The sequence below is a fragment of the Xiphophorus hellerii genome, chromosome 18, assembly GCF_003331165.1.
Source record: "Xiphophorus hellerii strain 12219 chromosome 18, Xiphophorus_hellerii-4.1, whole genome shotgun sequence".
In the NCBI taxonomy this organism is placed as follows: domain Eukaryota; kingdom Metazoa; phylum Chordata; class Actinopteri; order Cyprinodontiformes; family Poeciliidae; genus Xiphophorus; species Xiphophorus hellerii.
Window position 1 is genome coordinate 23,646,129 of NC_045689.1, and position 18,759 is coordinate 23,664,887.

Genomic DNA, 18,759 nt, shown 5'->3' on the forward strand with positions numbered 1-18,759 from the left:
CCTGCGACAATGTTAAGTTGACTGGTGGCTTCAAAATGTCTTTGTGTGTGTGTGTGTGTGTGTGTGTGTGTTTTGTCTAGTATGTCTCTCTGATGGCCCTGCTAATGGACTGATCTGGGGTTAACTCTCAGTGGTAACAAAAATAATCAAAATGTCAGAGACGAATTGCATTCCTGGCGTTTTTTTACACTTACAAAGGAACTCGGTACCTGGCTCTACATCTGCAAGAGATCAGACCTTTTCCCCCATCCATCTTTTTATTGATTTCACCCTCTCACTCTTATCCAGGGGAGCAGGACAGTTCCAAATTGTACAACAAAATGCTGCCAATAAACTAAAAAAGAAAGTGACAGATGCAGACTTTTAAACCACCTATAGGTGACCTTCCTCATAGTACTAAGATATTTTCACAATGACATTTTACACCACAGTTCATATAGCCAATAGTTAAGTCTGTTCTATCTTGTTAAAAGTATCCAATCGAACTCATTTTAAATGAGATTAAGGTCTTGTATTCACAATCACACCTTCAATTAAACTCACTTAAACTGACATATTTGGACTGCACAATGAAAGTATTGAATAATTAACCCCACACAGGAGAATGCAAAAAGAGAAAAACCTGACAGCTCAAAGCCAGAGGGATGTTACATTAAACGCTAATGAAAATCACTGATCCATTTAGAAGCTCTTTATTTTGTGTTATTCATTACTGACTAGTTTCCTGAAGTGATTTAAACATTTATTTAAGTCTAAATTAACTTGAGCTTGGTCAGTGACTGTAGTTGTACATGTTGGAAACTGTGATTCTTTTATCCTGACCACAGCTTCTACTTATTTTTCTTAATTTGCTTTGCAATAATCCATAACTTGTAAACATTTGTAATTATTAAAAATATACAATGATGTGTTCACATCTGAATATGACCATGTCTGTTTATTGAACTGAATGATCACATTTTGACCTGGAATGGAAACCAACTTCACTGAGGAAATAGATTGTATCCACAAAAATAGTTTGACAGTTTTTTTATTATTATTTTCCTTTGTTTTAAATAACGTGGTAGCAAAAAACACTGAATATTTCAGTAAATGGTTCCAATAAATGCTTTTGGTTGCTTTGTACACTTCATTTAACAAGTGGAATTTATCCAACCACCTTTTATAGACACACACAGTCAAACAAAACCTACACAACTTAAGTCAAATCTAAATTATACATGGTATTAAAACATGTATGCTGTCTAGATTTCTTCAAGTTTTTTTGTTGTTTCACCTTTAAAAAATACATATCTTAGTGTGATTAAAAATAAAAATTCTTGGTTTCTTGAATTCCCACTCCACCAAGGTTTCTTTCCACGTCTGCTGGTCTTCGTGTTCTTCACTTACAAGAATTTAGATTTGCCTAAACGACATCTATTCAGGACTCCTGCACCTGTAAGCAATATTTATACACAAGTCATAACACCCAACGCCCTTTTATGAAACTCTTACAGCGATTATATTGACAATCAGCTGCACAGACAGCTAAAACATTTTGATAACAAGGTTAAATAAATGCCAGCCCATACATCTGAGACCAAACTGCTAAAAGCTTTTCTTTTATATCTGCAAAGGACAAAATCATATATAATCTTTAGTCAATTTACCTCCTAAAAACAAAGCATATGAGGACTTATCTGACATCTAATTTCAGCGGTGTGCAACGTGAAAATTGCACTTGATTCGAGAGTAAAACGTTCAACATTTACTTTTCACACATCTAAACCCTGTGTTTATGTTCCTTCTGATTATATGTGTTTATCTTTAGTATTCACATGTAACATCTACAGCTGAAGAAAGTTCCTTTTGGTTTCTATCTTCTCTACTGATACAAACAACTCAAACCTTCAGTTTGTTTCAGCTGCAAAGACTTCCTTTGAGATTCACCAACCCATATATCTCTTTCTTTTTATTCTGCTCCTCTGCTTGTAGATCTCATGTGTTTTGGGGTTTGTTTTTTTTGTTTTATTTTTTTTCTTGCCAGGATAGGTTGTTCTATTGAGTGCTCCATCTTGTACTGGATTGGTCCCCCGAAATTGCAGTGGTGAAAAACGGTCAGAAAAAAAGAAGAAATGAAAGCTGTGGAGCAAATGTCTGCACAAAGTATCAAAATCTCTTCAAACACTAAGCATCGGTTGAGAGGGGGATGATGGAAATGGCAGCATGAGAAAAAAAAAAAAAAACAGTCCAAATGTTATTTGGTGATGGTTTCATTGCAGTCAGCAGGATATCCATGAGTGGGCTTCATGTCAATGGAGGGAGAGAGCAAACAGAAATTAGTCTAATGGTGACGTCATGGCTTTACAAATATTTCCTAGCAAAACACAAACCATTTGAAAGTGTTAAAATCATCAAGTAAAGGGTTGAGATGACAAAAATGTTATATTATTGCCAATGTTTTATGTTTAAATTATTCCTCACAGTCACTAAGCTGCATCCTTCTGCAATAGTTCTGCCTTCTTAGCAGCGGTCAGCAGAGATCAGGTTCTTTCTGAGAACATACGGTACAATTCTGTCCATCTTTCACGTGGTTGTTCTTTTCTCTTTTTTTTACCCCCCTCTTTCTCCTCCACAGGTAGTTGATATCTCAGCAAGGCAATCAAGGCTATCAAATACAGCAGAAAAAAAACCAAAAAAACAGGCGTTCTGCCAGCCGAGGTCAAATAATAGCAGGCTGTTGCCACTTTTGTGTGTGTGTGTGTGGGTGGGTGGGTGTGTGTGTGTGTATTTGTGAATGTGTAAAAATGCAGACACGATAAAGGAACAAATGAGGGCGGGCGCACATTTCGTGAGGATTTGAAGGGAGAGAGGTACCGTGGGTTCTTCCCTCTCCCACCTTTTTCCCCTGTCACTCTCATTGAGCGCTAAGTGAGACACACCATCTTCTTCCCCGATTCTCCACAGAACGTGGGCTTTTTTTAGGCTGCGGGAAGAGCTCGTTCAATAATAATATTTGAGATTTTTCACAACAGGGATAAAAAGAAAAGAAAGTGAGCGGTTTTTGCAAAAAGTGGAGGCACACAAGGAATTCTGTCTAATTTGAAAAGGTAAGATCTTTATTTTGATGACATACTGAAATACTGGCAGGGTTTTTTTTTTAATGCGTAAACAACCAAACAATCAATTTTAAAAAAAAAATCATTTATTTTGGAATTTAGCTAAAATATACAGGTTTGAAATGTCATCTAAAAATAATTACTTTCTCTGTGAGGCAACTGATTGTTAAAAAATGTTTTCATTCATTTAAAGTAGAAGGAAAAAATGAATTAGAGAAATTAAGCTTTTAAATGATTTGATTACCATAATAAAACACTCTGTAATTTCAACCAATTTAAGACGAATGCTGATTAGCAGCATTTGTCATCTTTATAGGTGTTCTGGCTCTGCAGGATTGTGTGTGACATTTCAAAGGAGCGCTAGAGAAAACAAATGCATTCCTGCCTGCAGATTTTGCTTTGGTGGCTTTCCATGCAGTTTTCTTGAACAGATATATATTTTTTTTCTATTTGGAGATACTTTTAAAATAGAATGGAATGCCTGATTTAAATACAAAAGAATATAAAAGTTACATTGTAGGAATGTTTCACAAAACATGTAAAATATGTATGACAGAAGTCAACAACTTTATCTGTTTTGAATTCATTTAATGTACATTTATTGTGTGCTGAACAGACTGCAATCATAAGGCATTACGCTACGGAGAAAAGGAAAGGAATTATAAAAGCCCAGTTCTTTGGTTTTTGCCTGATTTTATTACTTACTGAATAAAATGAAACTTAAGCATTTGTACACTCAGAGCAACTACTCTCAGTGAATCTAAAACAAAAACAAGATAATCTGAAGTAATCAAATTTTCATCCAAGAAATTTGTAAAACTGAGGATATAATAAAGCTTTTTGTTTGTGCTGCTTTTGTTTATTGGCTCCAGTGCTGCTTCAACTTCTCAGTGGCAAAAAAAATATTGACTGTAACTTCTTAAATTAACCTAACCTTTTTTTAAATAAACCAATGCCTCTAGGGCTGCTTTGACCTAACGAAATGGTCGGCAGGTGAAAATAACATTTAGCCAGCAACTAATCGTTAATCTCCCAGACCTGAAGAAACGCGAAGAGTTACAGAATAAAATTTCAGTCATTTGCTGACTCTAATATGCAGACTGTCTCTAGTTTAAGTTTAAGTGGAAATTATGGATTGTTTATCTGACATCCCCAATTTAGACAGTAAGCGAAATCATTAAGTCACCACATTAGGAATGCATAGATTCACCTTTGCCCTAATTTGTGTTTCACTTTTATCCAACTTCTGCCTCCAGCTCCATCTGGATGCCTCGGCACACTCGGTATGACGGACGTTTAAAATTCAAACAAAGTGCTCAAAAGAGGGAAATGTCAGTGGAGTCACACAGTGATAAAAGTGAATGTGGAAAAAAATGATGGGGATACAAGAGAGCAAGCTAAGCAGGATGAGAGAGCATCAACAGTAGATGTCCTTCCTGTTTTGCATTTTGAGGGTGCTCAATTCACATCACGCCTCGCAAATTAGCTGTGCGGTCCGGATGATTTCCACAAAGGCCATGGCAACAGCGTTACTAGGCAAGGGTGGGTTCCTTCTAAGCTGTCTGATAAGGTAGATGTTGGGAGACCAGATGGGATCAGAGCGCAAGCTCCTGCTGTGGATTACCGACATGTGGATAACAAATTAGCAATCAAAGACACACTTTGGTTTGACACCGGGCCCGGCCAGCTCTCGGGCGGAGCGATTCTGAGAAAGTAATGGTTACCAACAAGTTTTGGATTGATCGTGAAGAACCGTTTAACTTCCGCCCCCTTCGCTGATTGCAGAGACGCTGCAGTGCACATATTAAGTCATTCAAGCGGGTCCATCTGTTTAAGAATTGATCACTCATCTGAGTCATTTTCATTTGCAGCAAAGAGCTATAAATACTTGTCTGTGCAGCCGACTTTATCACTGAAAGACCGATCGTTCATCAGAAGTTAGGAGTTTAGAGAAAAGTCTGGCCAGCACTATTATCACCATTTCCACAGGGATTCGTGTTACAAACACTCTTGGTCATTGGTCATATTCAACTCCAATTCGCACAATTTAGTAACATTGCATTAAATCACTGCTTCTTAATAACTTACAATTCATAGAATCTAATTTGTCACAAATAATTACACAACATATTTCTTTACATATTCAGATGATCTGATCTGCAAGAAAGAAAGAGAAATATATCAAATTATGATCTAAGATCTAGCAGACACTTTAAATAACTTTAATGTCAATTTTAAAAAAAAATCTCACCGGCTGATGATCAAAAACATAATGGAAAAACATTGTTGTGATGACATTCTGAAGGCGGAGTGTCAGAAAGAGCAGGAGCTTCTTAAAGAGACAAAAGCGTCCGTTTGTTAAGTGAAATTTCTTTTAAGAAATGTTTCATATGTACAGAATTTTTATAACAACTGAAGATTGCGGAGTTACTTGATTGTGCTATGAAATTGCACAAAGTACTTGGAAAGAACACAATGCTGCACCTTTGACAATAGTTAGTGTCTCCTTAATACTAGTGATTAAAAAAAGAAATTAAGGATAAAAGAAATTCCTATCATCAATTATCAAGGAAAAGTTTTTGTAGCCTTCCAGTAGGACAGTTGTTTTAGTAGAGACAACAAGGCAGAAGACAAATATGCTTGAATGAGATTAAATAATTTATAATGCTGCAATACTGGGTCGCATGGATCTCGATGACAAGTAATGGTTACAGAATTGGTTGCACCAAAAAGCCTTGCATATATTGTAGATCTCTTGAAAATATACCCAAATGTATAACCATAACATAAGCAAACCTGTTGAAATAAGTCAGAAAAAAAATGAACTCAATATTACCCAAAGCATTTCATAAAACGTAGCATCTGTTAAGTACATTCAAGGCAACAATCTTTCCACTGTTTGAGAAAAACTAACAATTTGCAATGTCCAAAAAAACCTCTTAAACCAACTTATTATTTTAGAAAGACGTTTCGTTTCAGCTAAAGGTGAAAGAGTCCATGTTGTTTAAATAACGACATAGAGCTTCTCTGCTGAAGTGAACAGAAACACAAATGTCTTCAGAGGTGAAAAGCCAATACACAAAGGTTTACTCATGTTACACTTAATCCATTTATCCTTATAGTGCGTTGATCATGTGAAGCCTGATACGACAGAAATATTGAAGAATACTCAAGTCATAAAATATGTAGCAGAACTGCAATCAACAACACAATCAACTCTACCAGAACAATCAGATCAGGAAATCGGCTTCCGCTTTCAAGGGAAGGTGAGATTATTTCCCCTCATAAAGAGGTACATTTATTGCTAATAAATATTTGATACAGTGTTGTTACAGGATGTTACTGATGAAAACAACATGAAGCAAAACATGTTGTGCTACTTTGGATGTTCCCTCATTTAAAATACAGAGGGAGGCCGACACTTTGTTGTTCTTACACAAAAGCACTGCGCTGCTTTGCCTGGATGGTGCAAGTGTAAGACAGGAAGGCATTGTTCACAGTTTTTCCCAGAAAACTGTGAAACTGGAAGTAGTTACGTAATATGAGTACTTAGAGATGCAACCCGCAAAACCGCAGCACCAGCCCCACCATGCATCATAGTATTTCCATTTGGGTCTGTAGTGCTTCTAGTAGCAGTTCAAAAGCTAAAACAAAACACCCAACCAATTAGTTAATGTGTTTTGGGGTTTGGAACATGAGCTGTTTCAAAAACCTCTGGATTATTAAGTCACAATTGTGAGCGACTTCACCTTTTTACCTAGCAACCCCAGTTTAGCCCAATTCCTCATCATCCCCACAGAACTATGCTCACTTCATTATTAGAAGACCTGTATGTTTGGTTTAACTGATGTAGACACTGTACAATGGCTGCTGGAAAAGACTAGTGTTTTGTTGTTGGCTTGCGGTGAACAACATATGGCCATGTATTCTCCCAGTCACGGATAGCAGAGCTGCTTGGCTTCATTTTACATTTTAATGGCAACGTCTCAGCCATACTGCCAGAAAACAAAATTATAGTTTTCATAAATCACTTAACAAAGGACTCTTTTGAAAACTACTGACAGTAGACAACAGGATTTACCAACAGACTTCGATTACAGGAAAGTTCTGTCCTGTCTGAGCTCAGTGCTCAAGAAGAGCGAAGCAGATGTCATTCTTGAAAGACAGGGATGTAATGGGGATGTCTCTTTTCAAAACCACAAGAACAAAAAAATGCTCATAAAAGCGCACCCATGGTCATTCTGACCGTTCTGTAATGAAGGGGTGAAAGCTGTGTCATTTTACATTTGAGCATCTGCTTGCAGCCATTTTCACCTCTATTAAGTCCTAACACTGAGTTGGAGGCACAGCCAGCAGCAGCTTATTTGCATAATAGAGACATAGACTTAAAACAGCTCATTCGTAAAGGAGCTCAAAGCAGGCTGAACTGGCCAGGTGAAATCTCATAACCTGACAATAATCTTTTTCAAAAAATGTATTGAATATGTTTTATGTAGTCAACAGACCTATCCCTTTTTTAAAAATTAAAAATAGAGGACCGTTTTACCAAAGTTTCAAATGTTACCCCAGTTATACAATGTGCACAAGAGGCAAGAAGACAAAATGCCCCTAATGTTACTTTAAACAACTGATTTGTAGGTTAAAGTTTATCCTGTACAAAAACATTCATGACCCTTATAGTGTTTTTAAACATTCTGTAATGCTACAGACACAACTTCCAGTGCATTTTATTGGGATTTGTATGTTTATCGTTTATGACTTCCACATGAACAATAGATTGATAAACAATTACGAAGTGGAAGGAAGAATGCATGATTTGAAAAACTGCTACGAATAAAACTGTAAAGTTTGATCTGCATTTGTGTTGAGCCCGACTGAAACAACTTCTGCAGCAGGTACAGCTGAAAGTATTTTGGAGCATGTCTCTGCACCTTTGCACTTGTAGAGACCAGTATTTTTTCTAGTCTCTTCTGCAAAGCAGCTGCGTTAAGGATGATTTGAACTAATCTATTCCATTCATATCTCTGGCATTACGCCGAGAGTTGTTGTTCTATTGGAAGATAAAGCTTGGCCCAGTTTCCAGTCTTTTGCAGCCTATTTTGCTTCACTCTGTATTCAGCTTCACCCATCTTTCTGTCATCTCTTAGCAGCTTTCAGAACCATACTGCCACCATTATGTGTTTGTGGTGATGGGGCTCGTCAGGCCCCGTTTGTCGGTCTCACCCTTACACAAGCATCCTGAATATGTTCTTTTTCCTCAGCCTTCGCTTGTCAGTGAAATACTACGGTGCACAGATAATTTCTTGAAGTTGACCAATGAGGTTCTGCAGCAGCTGCAGCACTACCACAAATATTTTCCCTGTTTTTGAGGGTGAAAAAAAAGTTCCCACATGGACAGAGCCTAATGCTTTGGAACATGAGGTTTGCAGTTGTAATATAACAAAATGTCAAAACACTCGAGCGGTGCCAATAAAAGCCCTGCATTCTTAGCTACGCACACATCCTGTCTACAGATAAGCATGCTTTCCCTGCTGCAAACCTTTTTAGTCCATGGATAATCTGTTTAGTGACAGCACCAATCTGTATTCAGTAGATTAATAATTATGTTTCAGCTAGTGTGAAGGGGTTTGTGTTGTGAGGGATGTTTGTGCTGCTTGGAATAATCAGCCTTAGTCAAATAAAACACAGTGCTTTCACCAGGGGCGCCTGCAGGAGATTATCGGAGGGCGCGCACAAAAGACAAAACTGTCACTGCACCTGGCCCACACGACCACATGCCCAACACGCATCGTGTGGCGCACAAAGCCAGCGCAGACCTAATCCACACAAGTACGGGTGACATGCATGCAATGCGCTTGGCACACAGTAACGTTGCACAGCGTACCTGATGGCGAGTTCCTGACACACACAGATAAACCGCATAAACGCACACAGGAGGTTTTAACACAAAACACAATTTTTTGTCAATAGTAACTATAATATACACACATATATATATATTTGTTTTTTTTTTACTTAAATGAAAAACTCAAGGTACACACATTTCGTTTAGCCGTAGACGATCCTGGCGATCCTGACATTCACAATCCTTAAGTCTTCGAGTAAATTTAAAGTAATAAAAACAGATCAATTTAGTTTTTTTTAACATGTTGGAAACACTGATGTACGGGTAAAGGTCACAGTTTTGTTTTGGATACAGGGAGGAATTGTGGAAAAAAAAAAAGCTTCACAGGCATCTGAAAATCATTTTAGGTTCAGATGGCTTTTTACTCTGTAGCCACTGCAGCCGTTTGCTCTTTTATTAGCTGCCAAAACATAAAGGCCACATGACGATAGGGAGCAGCCACCTCAGTCCTGTGCCTCACGAGAATGGACTTGGTCATAGAGAAAAATGCCATCAAATATGGAGCCAGAAATAATAATAACGAGGAACATATAAAGTAATCGCAAACAATGCTAGATCATTGAATTTTGTTAAATATTTGAGAACTAGCAAGTTTCAGTTTTAAAGGTTTATTGTCAATAATAAGCTTGAAATTGTCATAGAGTACCAACACAATTATGCCTCCATTAATACTAAATCTCCTGCCAAATGCTCTTGAAAGCATGTTTTTAAAATTAAGATTTCCAAGCACGTCTCTTCTCGTTGTTGAGCTCTAAATTGAATGTGATGATATGAAAGAGATGGTTTTCATCTCGACACAATTGCGGCAGATAAAGATTCTTATTATTCTGGATTATGTTAAAAAGGACTGAGCTAATCTTTGATATGAGTGCTTACAAAAACTACATTTAAAGCCTGATAAATTCACACTTTTCATTATATTTCTCTGCTGGTGTGCACTTCACTGTATATCTAACAACTGCACGCAGCAGCAACCAGAATTGGGATTTGGCAGCTCTTCGAAGCAAATCCACTAGTGAGTAAAATGTTCCACCATCTGATGCGTTGCGACGCACTGGAGCAGAAAAATGTATCCTTCACATTAGAACGCTCCCCAGAGAAGTCATACAAATATTTTAAATGATCTCCTAGGAGAGTTTATACTCCAACTCTGTTTCATTTAGACATGAAAAAAAAAGACCTGCAAGTGAATAATTATTGTCAGTGTGTATGCATGTTTAGAAGCATCAGGGATTTATACATTCTCCTGTGCTGTCTGCCTGAGTATGAATTTGTTTATCAAGATAAAACATAGTTATACAAACACATTAATGTTGACTTTTTTTATAAGCGGATCGTATTCTGCTGTCGTTCTGACCATGAATGATGTCAGCTAACATTGGGCAACTGGTTTCTTGTGACCCAGAGGTCAAACTTCTGGTATTCTAACAGACTGTGTGGATCCTTGTAGGTGATGTGCAACTTAAGGACAAAACAAATAAGTTTTACACGACCTGTAAAGAAAAATATGTCTCTTTCAGTCGTTATAAAACCTAGTCGAGGAGCATGTGGCTCAAAAATTCTTCTTTTAATTTGTTGTAGAATAATGGGTTTTTATTCAAAGTGAAGGCAGGGAACGGGCATCTGGGGCATCCACTCTATACCGCTACACCTCATACTACCAGGAAACATCTTATTGACTCAAATGTGTCTTTAAATGTTTCTACATTTTGGGAAAAAACTCACCCGCAGTTGAAGTCCAGTGATCCGAGTTGTTTCAGAAGACCTGAGACATAAGAAACTAAACTAGCATTAAGTTTTCATAGGTGAACTATCATTTATAGTTAGTCAGAACAAATATCACACTCAAATGGATTGAGAGTTTCTTCGGTTGTCTGTGGGCCAAACTATGGACGTCCCTGGCAGGAAGTCTATGATATTGCTACTTCCCTCCCTGAGGTCCATTTTCCCGTTCGCACTCTGTTTTTCTCAGCCAATGTACACAGCATGATGCAACTCAAGCTGCCTTGTGCCTCATCTTCTGGCAATAAGCTACTTTTACAACACAATCGACCCCTCTAAATCAGGGGTGGGCAATCCTGGTCCGCGAGGGCCGGAGTCCTGCAACTCTTAGATGTCTCCCTGGTCCAACACGTTTGAATCCAACAGCTGAATCACCTCATAAGTGCAGTCAAGTTCTCCAGAGTCCTGCTAATGACCTCATTATTTGACTCAGGTGTGTTGAAGTAGAGACACATCTAAACGTTGCGGGAGACCGGCCCTCGAGGCCTGGAGTTGCCCACTCCTGCAATGCACAGTCACAAATGAAAATGTAGACCATCCCTGTGGTCTGTTTTCAGAGCAACTTGTAGGTTTGCAGACGTTTTCTGTGCCATACATGTTTGTTCAAGAATTAAACCATAAAAGTAAAACTCCTGCCCATTAAACATGCAATCATCATAGGTAGTCATAGTGACTAATTCTGTCTTATTTTAGATACAATAACTCTAAATTAGTCAGACTAGCCATGGTATTGAAATCCCTTGATAATGACTAATTACATTCATCAAATTTGAGTAATTAATGATTCATTTTTGCCTTTCTTTTAAGGTTTGCCTGCATGGACATGGACATCTTTATGAATAAGGACTTTGGTTTGACTGGAAACGTTACTCAAGCAACAGGAGGACCAGAAGGCAACAAAGGCCAAGGACTCAATCACAGTGACCCACTGGACATGTTTGTTGGGATGGAGCTTCTTCAACGGTTCAAACCTCTTTTTTTGCCTCTCTACTGCCTCGTGGTGGTTGTGGCAGGTGTTGGAAACTCATTTTTGTTGGCCTGCATTTTGGCAGACAAAAAGCTCCACAATGCCACCAACTTCTTCATTGGTAATTTAGCGGCAGGCGACCTGCTGATGTGTTTAAGTTGTGTCCCACTGACTGTGTCTTACGCCTTCGACAGCCATGGCTGGGCTTTCGGACAACCTCTCTGCCACTTGGTGCCCTTGCTGCAGTGTGCCACAGTGTTTGCCTCGGTGCTTTCACTCACAGCCATTGCTGTTGATCGCTACATTGTTGTAGGTAAATAACTTAACATTTATGCTTTGGAATATGAATTTATTGCATATACTCAATAAATATCATCTGCATAGAAACTAAGCACCATATAAAGCTACTGTATATATTTACATTAACATGGTAGATAATGTATTGATCTAAGAGAAGATTGCCGTTTACTCCAGTAAAGATGCCTAAAGAACCTTAAAATTAATTAATCTTTTATTGTAAAATAACAAAAAAAGAAATAAAAATAATCATTTTATGATGTAACAAGGTACATTTGCAAGTGAAAGACCCACAGCATCTCAGATCCTCCACCATACTTTAGTATTTTGATCAAAACCAGACCCATCTTGAGTATTTGCTGCTTAAACTCCCAATCTTAGTCTTTTCAGCTTTACCATACTTCATTCATACATTTGTGATGTTTGGTAAGAAACTATTTTTTTTCTGCATTAATCTAAATCAATCAGTTAGCATGGTCGGCATATTGCTAATTGCTCTGTGTTGTATTTCTTGCTGCCTCTTGGCCAGGATTCCATCAAAAAATCTGTTTTTAATCTCAATCGGTTTTTTTTAATTAATTCCCTTTGAAATAAGGGTTAAATAAAATTTTAAAACTAAATTATTGGTTGTTATGGCGACCTGATGCCACTATATGCTGCAGTTTACCAAAATCCTCCTTATTGTTAGTAGTGGCAGGATAATTGTGGACACTCATGTAGTGTAATGACCAGTTGTCAAAACAGATGGGCCTTTATGTCAAGTCATATTTACAGGAAGTGATGGATTACTAATTAGAAGTTCCTGAAAATATTAATCAATTTAAAACAAAAACAAAAATAAATGCTTCATTTTTGTTTATTTCAAAGGAATAATGTGCTTCTCTTTAATGTTAATTTTTTCTTAACATTGGATTCCTAACTCAAACCAAAAGTTAGATTTTTTTTAAGCCTTTTAGTTTGACAATATGCATAGAGGAATACAATATTAATTCATTTTAGGGCTTTTTTGCACACTTCTTGATCAGGAGAGCCAACCGGTTTGTCCAAGTCTGTATATTATTAGTTCTCTGAAGTGGATTTGAAAGCAATAAGTTCCTAATGCTTTCCTTCTTGTTCATTTCCATTTGTTTGCTTTTTTCATTTCCTCATCGCAGCTCACCCAGTAAGGAAAAGAATTTCTGTCTGGGGCTGTGGTGCAGTGACTCTGGGTGTCTGGCTTTTGTCTCTTGCCTTGGCTGCACCTCCGTCTTTTTACACACGCTACCTGGACCTTCGTCCCAGTGGGATCGACTTGGTGGTGTGTGAGGAATTCTGGCCCGACAGCGGCAATCTGCGGTTGTTATACTCCTGCTTCATCCTTGCAACCTCCTACATGATCCCGCTGCTGTCCGTCAGCATCTCCTACTGCGCCATCACTGTTAGCCTTAAGCGCTATTCAGTGCCTGGGGAGGCATCCAGCAGTCAACAGCGCTGGAGTCAAAGAAGAAAAAAGACCTTTACTCTGTTGGTGGCCTCAGTGCTAGCATTTGCACTGTGCTGGCTGCCTCTTCAGGTAATTACCGAGCAAGCAAAACCAAAAGCAAATAACTAGCCACTTGATGTTTACCAGTGTTTACTGTTTATTATTATTATTTATTTATTTATTACCCCCCTTTTCTATCTGATTCAGCTAAATGTCAGGAGACCAAATTTCCATTCTACGTCTATTTGTATCAACCGGCAAATGATAAACACAACAGCAGGGAAGAGGCCAAAAATGAAACTTTTATTGCCAGCGAGATTAGATTTTCTGCATCATTTATGACCGAGAGCCATGTTGAAGTAATAGAGTCCCCAAATCCGACACTATTTTCTCAATGAGCTACAAAGACTAAAAGATTAGGATTTCATTATTACAAGGACTAAGGAGAGGATGAAGTTACACAGCGTAGTGGTTGATGAGAACATCACTTTAAGGTCACTCTGCTTATGCTGCAAAGCTTAACAGGTGAGAAAGACTCATTTCACAACAACAGTGGCGTTCCATGCAGCCTACAGACACATTTGCAATCGTGCCGGGCTGTCGCTTGCTTTTTTTTCATGCCACAAAGAGGAAATCATCTTCATCAGCATAATCTCTGCATGTCAAAGATAGTAACCCTTTGATTGATGTTGGTAGATTATGTTAAACAGGTTAGTACTACCGTGGTCAAATACAATCACCTCACTGACACTTCAGAATGTGTTGGTATCTTCTAAACTGCTAAAGCGGTTTTTGAATGAAAAACTCAAAGGGACTTAAGACTTTTTTTTAAAATTAATTTCTGATACTAGGGGTTAATAACTTACCTGTATCAGGTAACTTTTCGGACATCTTTAATTATTTGAAATCTGTAATATTTGGTCCCACAGGCTGAAGCTAATACAGTCCAGGAGTGTGTAAACTTGCGCACATTTGACTCTTTAGACCCTCCTCATTGGGTTTTAATGACTTTGACCAATAATAACATGAAAAATTTTCTTTTTCCTATAATGAATGAAAATAATATGAAAGTGTCCTTCGGCCATTTTCAATTTGCTTTCACGCAAATAGTCTCTGCAAGTGAAACAGAATAAAACTAATGGAAAATGAGCTTCTTTGGTCTCTTTAATTTCACTGGGCTTTAAATGATTTCCCCATTCTCCTTAAAGTAAATGTTTCAAGTTGGAATAATTTAACTATGAAAATAAGCTTTTTGCTTTTGGGTTCGATGCTGTTCTCTGTTCTACAACCTGAGAACAAAATTTCATTGAGGTTACTTAATATTACTATAAAATAAACACGTTTGTTCTGTTGAAATTTCTAAAATTATCCAGTTTTTTCCTGTGTGTGTAATTTAGAAACGAGTGGCTACTTCATTAGGTCTACAGAGGTTGTCAACCCCAACCTCTGTGAATGGACTGACCCTCTTCAGGACCTTAGTTTTTTTTTTCAGCACCCATAAGCCCTGAGCATTTGTAATCAGTTCATTATTTAGTATCTCCACGATTATTATTAATCACCTATCCCTCCTCCTAGTGCCATCCTGGATCACAATCCCGACAGCAGCGGAACTTCATTACACTGCATGGTGTTAGAACATCTGGGGACAGTTCAGTATTTGCTTACATTAAACCATAAAGAAAAGAAATGTTTATGTAATTAAACCTTGTTGAACTTTCACCAGTGTGGGGCGGGGGTTGTCCCGGGCACACAGGGTCCAAATAACCCCATCGCTTAAGACAGCAGCTGGGTTAAAGAGAAGATAAAGAGAAAGAGACCCAATTTCAAGGCATTAAATTCAGCATACTTGATATATGCAGCATTTCTTATAACAACTGAAGGTAACAGTTACTTGATGGTGCTATGAAGTGGCACTATGTTTGTTGATTTATCCACCCCCTCACTTGTTTCAGTTACAGTCACAGGAAATACTTCAGATTCTCCCGTCTTTCAGACAGGAAGATCCTAGTGGTGCATTGCCTTCTTCCTCCATTTCCTGTGTAAATAACCGTTGGCATGCCATTGCTCTATGAAATTTTGAGCAAAACCTCACAATAAAAATTCTGAACTATTTGTGTACAAAATGACATCATGTTTTACTCTTCATGTACTCTAAATTAAATACTTTTTTTCCCATATGTCTCATATTGTTCAGGTGCTGAACCTTTTGCTGGACTTGGACCCAGAGTTCCTTATCATTGGGAAACGCTACATAAACGTCCTGCAAGTTTGCTGCCATTTAGTGGCTATGAGCTCTGCGTGTTACAACCCTTTCATCTACGCCTCTCTGCACAGCAAGGTGCGCATGCATCTGAAAGGCTACCTCTGTCCTTGCCGCAGTCGTCGAGGGGAAATGGTTGAGCGCGCGCCGTCCAGGAGCGGAGTGTTTGAGGCGACTTCAGTAACAGCTCCTGTCATGCAAAGCCACATGATTCATCCTAACATTTAAATTGATGTTCAGAAATATGAGAAAATGCCAAACACAGGCTCAGTGTTCGTTTAAACCATTTTCCCTCATGGCTTTTCAGCTTTTTTATTAACTTCAAGACATTTAGTCCTGTTTTGTGTCTCACCACAGATACCACAAACAGGCAATGATTTATACCAGGGTGTATGATGCCAAGCTTCATGATGACGTACGAGACGGCCTAAGCCATCCTTTTGGATATCTGTGTTTTTCTTGAATAGCAAAGCTTGTGGCCTCGACATTCAGCTGACTGAAGTTTTAGAAAGCTCAGCAGAGGCATAAACCAGCCCTGAGGCTGGAGACACATGCTGAAGACTGAGGCTCAGACTAGTGACAATGGATAAAAGCACTTCAGAAAGCAGGCTGAACAATGAATCCTTCACACCAGATATGGAGTACAGGCCAAGAAGAGGAAAAGTGCAAATGAAGTATATTTCTTTTATTATACACATGGCAAATGTGTATTTTTTCTTTCTTTTGTTTCTGCCTCGCTTGCCTTATAAATCGCCTTGATTTAGTGATGAAATGTGCATTAACTGGCTTTTTTTTTTATTTATATAGTGTGCTATTTTATTTAGATGCTTTTACTTCACAGAGACATCTTTTCAATTTAGAAATATTTGTTTTTGTAAATAGTGTACATTTTCAGGTTATGAGGGAAATGGATTAAAACAAAGAAAAAAAACCACAAAAATCCAAATGATTGCAGTGCCAGTGTTCGAAATGTCAGATTCATAAAGAGTTGATAAACAGTAATTTGGATGTGTCTGGAGAAGCTAAATTCATTTAATACTTATCTTAATATTCAGAGCATAACCAGAACAGTCACTCATAAGCATCTCTGCAGTGACATCACTCTTACTGAGCTATTGTCAAGCATGATCAATGGTTTCAAAGCACCTATGGCAAATCATTTTTAAACCAGAAAAATAAGTTATTACGATTACTTGACCTCAGTTTTTTGATTTTTTTTTACACAAAAATAAAAGAGTAGAATAATCTAAGAGTGAAAGGGCTTTTACCAAAATAGTACAAGAATATCTAGTCTGCTTGTCCAACAGCAATCCCAAAACACATGAACTATTTGGTGAAGGTACCTGTAGGAGCAGAAACACCCAGCACAGCATAAAGGCATTAACAGCTCCCATCGACAGCGGCGCAAACGCCAGCTCTTACATTTTAACAATCATATTACCGTGCTGCGTGTTGCCCGACAGCTGAGTCCTCTTATTGATTTATAGGAATATATTCTTCGGCGAATTCCTTGTCAAGATCCACCTCTAACAAAGAGTGATTTTAATCTAGTGATTTTAACTTGGTTTTGACACGGTTGGAGACTTATGGTTTAGATTTGCTAATAAAAATATTAATTATAGTTGGGGCTGTCTCCTAATGTTCTTTCCATGCCTATTCCCTGGTAACCTGAGAAAATAAATATTTGTTTAGTATTGTTAGAAAGTGTTTCAATAAAATGCAGGAAGGAGAAGAAGAAGATCAAACTTTCACAGAAGTCAGTTGATGTAATAGGGGTGGAGAGGGAAGTAAAAATAAACAGTAAATTTTCCATTGTGGTTGTCCCTCTGTGTCATTCATTGCTGATTTTTCTAAAGAAGATGAATCTTAAATAAATGGCGGTAAACATTTCAGGATCTGCAATAAAATTAAAATAAACTGTAAATTTTCCATTGTGGTTGTCCCTCTGTGACATTCATTGCTGATTTTTCTAAAGAAGATCCTTTGCAGATTTATGAATCATAAATAAATATCGATGAGCATTTCAGGATCTGCAATCTTCTGTAATGATATGAAACTCTTTGTGGCAACATTTAGCAAATCATTTCAAGTAATTACTTATTCATCATAAATATTAACTCCCTTCCCAAGGAAAGTGACATTCAGTAATCTGCAAACGTATTCAAATCTCTTGACCTTTTGTGCATTTTGTCATGTTATAACTACCAACCTATTCCAACAAAAACATGGATACCGAAGGAAAAGGATACAGTATATTCTCTTTAACAAATAAACATCTAAAAATTGTGGCATCCATTTATATTCAGCCCCCTTTACTCTGATACTCCTAAATAAAACAACAACCAATCGCCTTCACAAGCCAAGCCAACTGCAATGTAAATGTCATTTTCCATAAATACAACTGTTTTATGGGGTACCATAAAGCACTGTGGAACAAGCAACAACCAAATAGTTCAAAGATAAAGTTTAAGAGAAGTTTTGAGTGGCGTGTGAGCCAAGCTGTGGTATATGTACCAGAGAAATTAACAATATAGAAAGCCAGAAACTAGAATTACCATTAGCATTAATTATCTAGCAAACAATAAGCATGCCGGGGCCTTTAAAGCAGGTAAGTTGATGAGGAAGTGACTCTCGGGTATTGTGGCAGCAGCCTGCTAAGAAACCACACTCATGCAGCCCAGGTGCATCAGGTGAATGACAGAGCCGAGGAGGAAGACAACATCAAGCAGACAACAACCAACAACTGCGCACATCTTCTAGACGTGTATCCTAAAAGACGTGCAGCTGTAATTCCATAGCATTAACTTTGGAGTGCTGAATACCAATGCATGCAGCACCTTTATTGTTTGTAGTTGCAAAGAAATGCTGAAAACTGGGTATAATTAACCTTCGCTTCACAACGATGCTACACTTTATGTTGTTCTAACACATAAAATTCTAGTGAAATACATTAAACTTTGTGAATGTAACATTATTTTCTGTAAAGAA

At 37.8% G+C, this 18,759-nt stretch overlaps 1 protein-coding gene across 1 annotated transcript; it reads left to right on the forward strand.

Annotated features, from left to right (window-relative positions):
• The first annotated feature begins 2,756 nt into the window (after positions 1-2,756).
• On the forward strand, positions 2,757-17,581 carry LOC116708045 (prolactin-releasing peptide receptor). The gene is made up of 4 exons (XM_032545806.1): positions 2,757-3,089; positions 11,593-12,065; positions 13,204-13,601; positions 15,706-17,581. The coding sequence occupies exons 2-4, from the start codon at positions 11,603-11,605 to the stop codon at positions 15,997-15,999; spliced, it is 1,155 nt and encodes a 384-aa protein (XP_032401697.1). The 5' UTR covers positions 2,757-3,089; positions 11,593-11,602; the 3' UTR covers positions 16,000-17,581.
• Positions 17,582-18,759: the final 1,178 nt, after the last annotated feature.

Bases quoted from the DNA above. Each gene is read 5' to 3' on its own strand.
- LOC116708045 (XM_032545806.1), top strand. From the start codon at position 11,603: ATGGACATGGACATCTTTATGAATAAGGACTTTGGTTTGACTGGAAAC. The intron at 12,066-13,203 runs GTAAATAACTTA...TCCTCATCGCAG, and splicing joins TGATCGCTACATTGTTGTAG to CTCACCCAGTAAGGAAAAGA. The intron at 13,602-15,705 runs GTAATTACCGAG...CATATTGTTCAG, and splicing joins TGTGCTGGCTGCCTCTTCAG to GTGCTGAACCTTTTGCTGGA.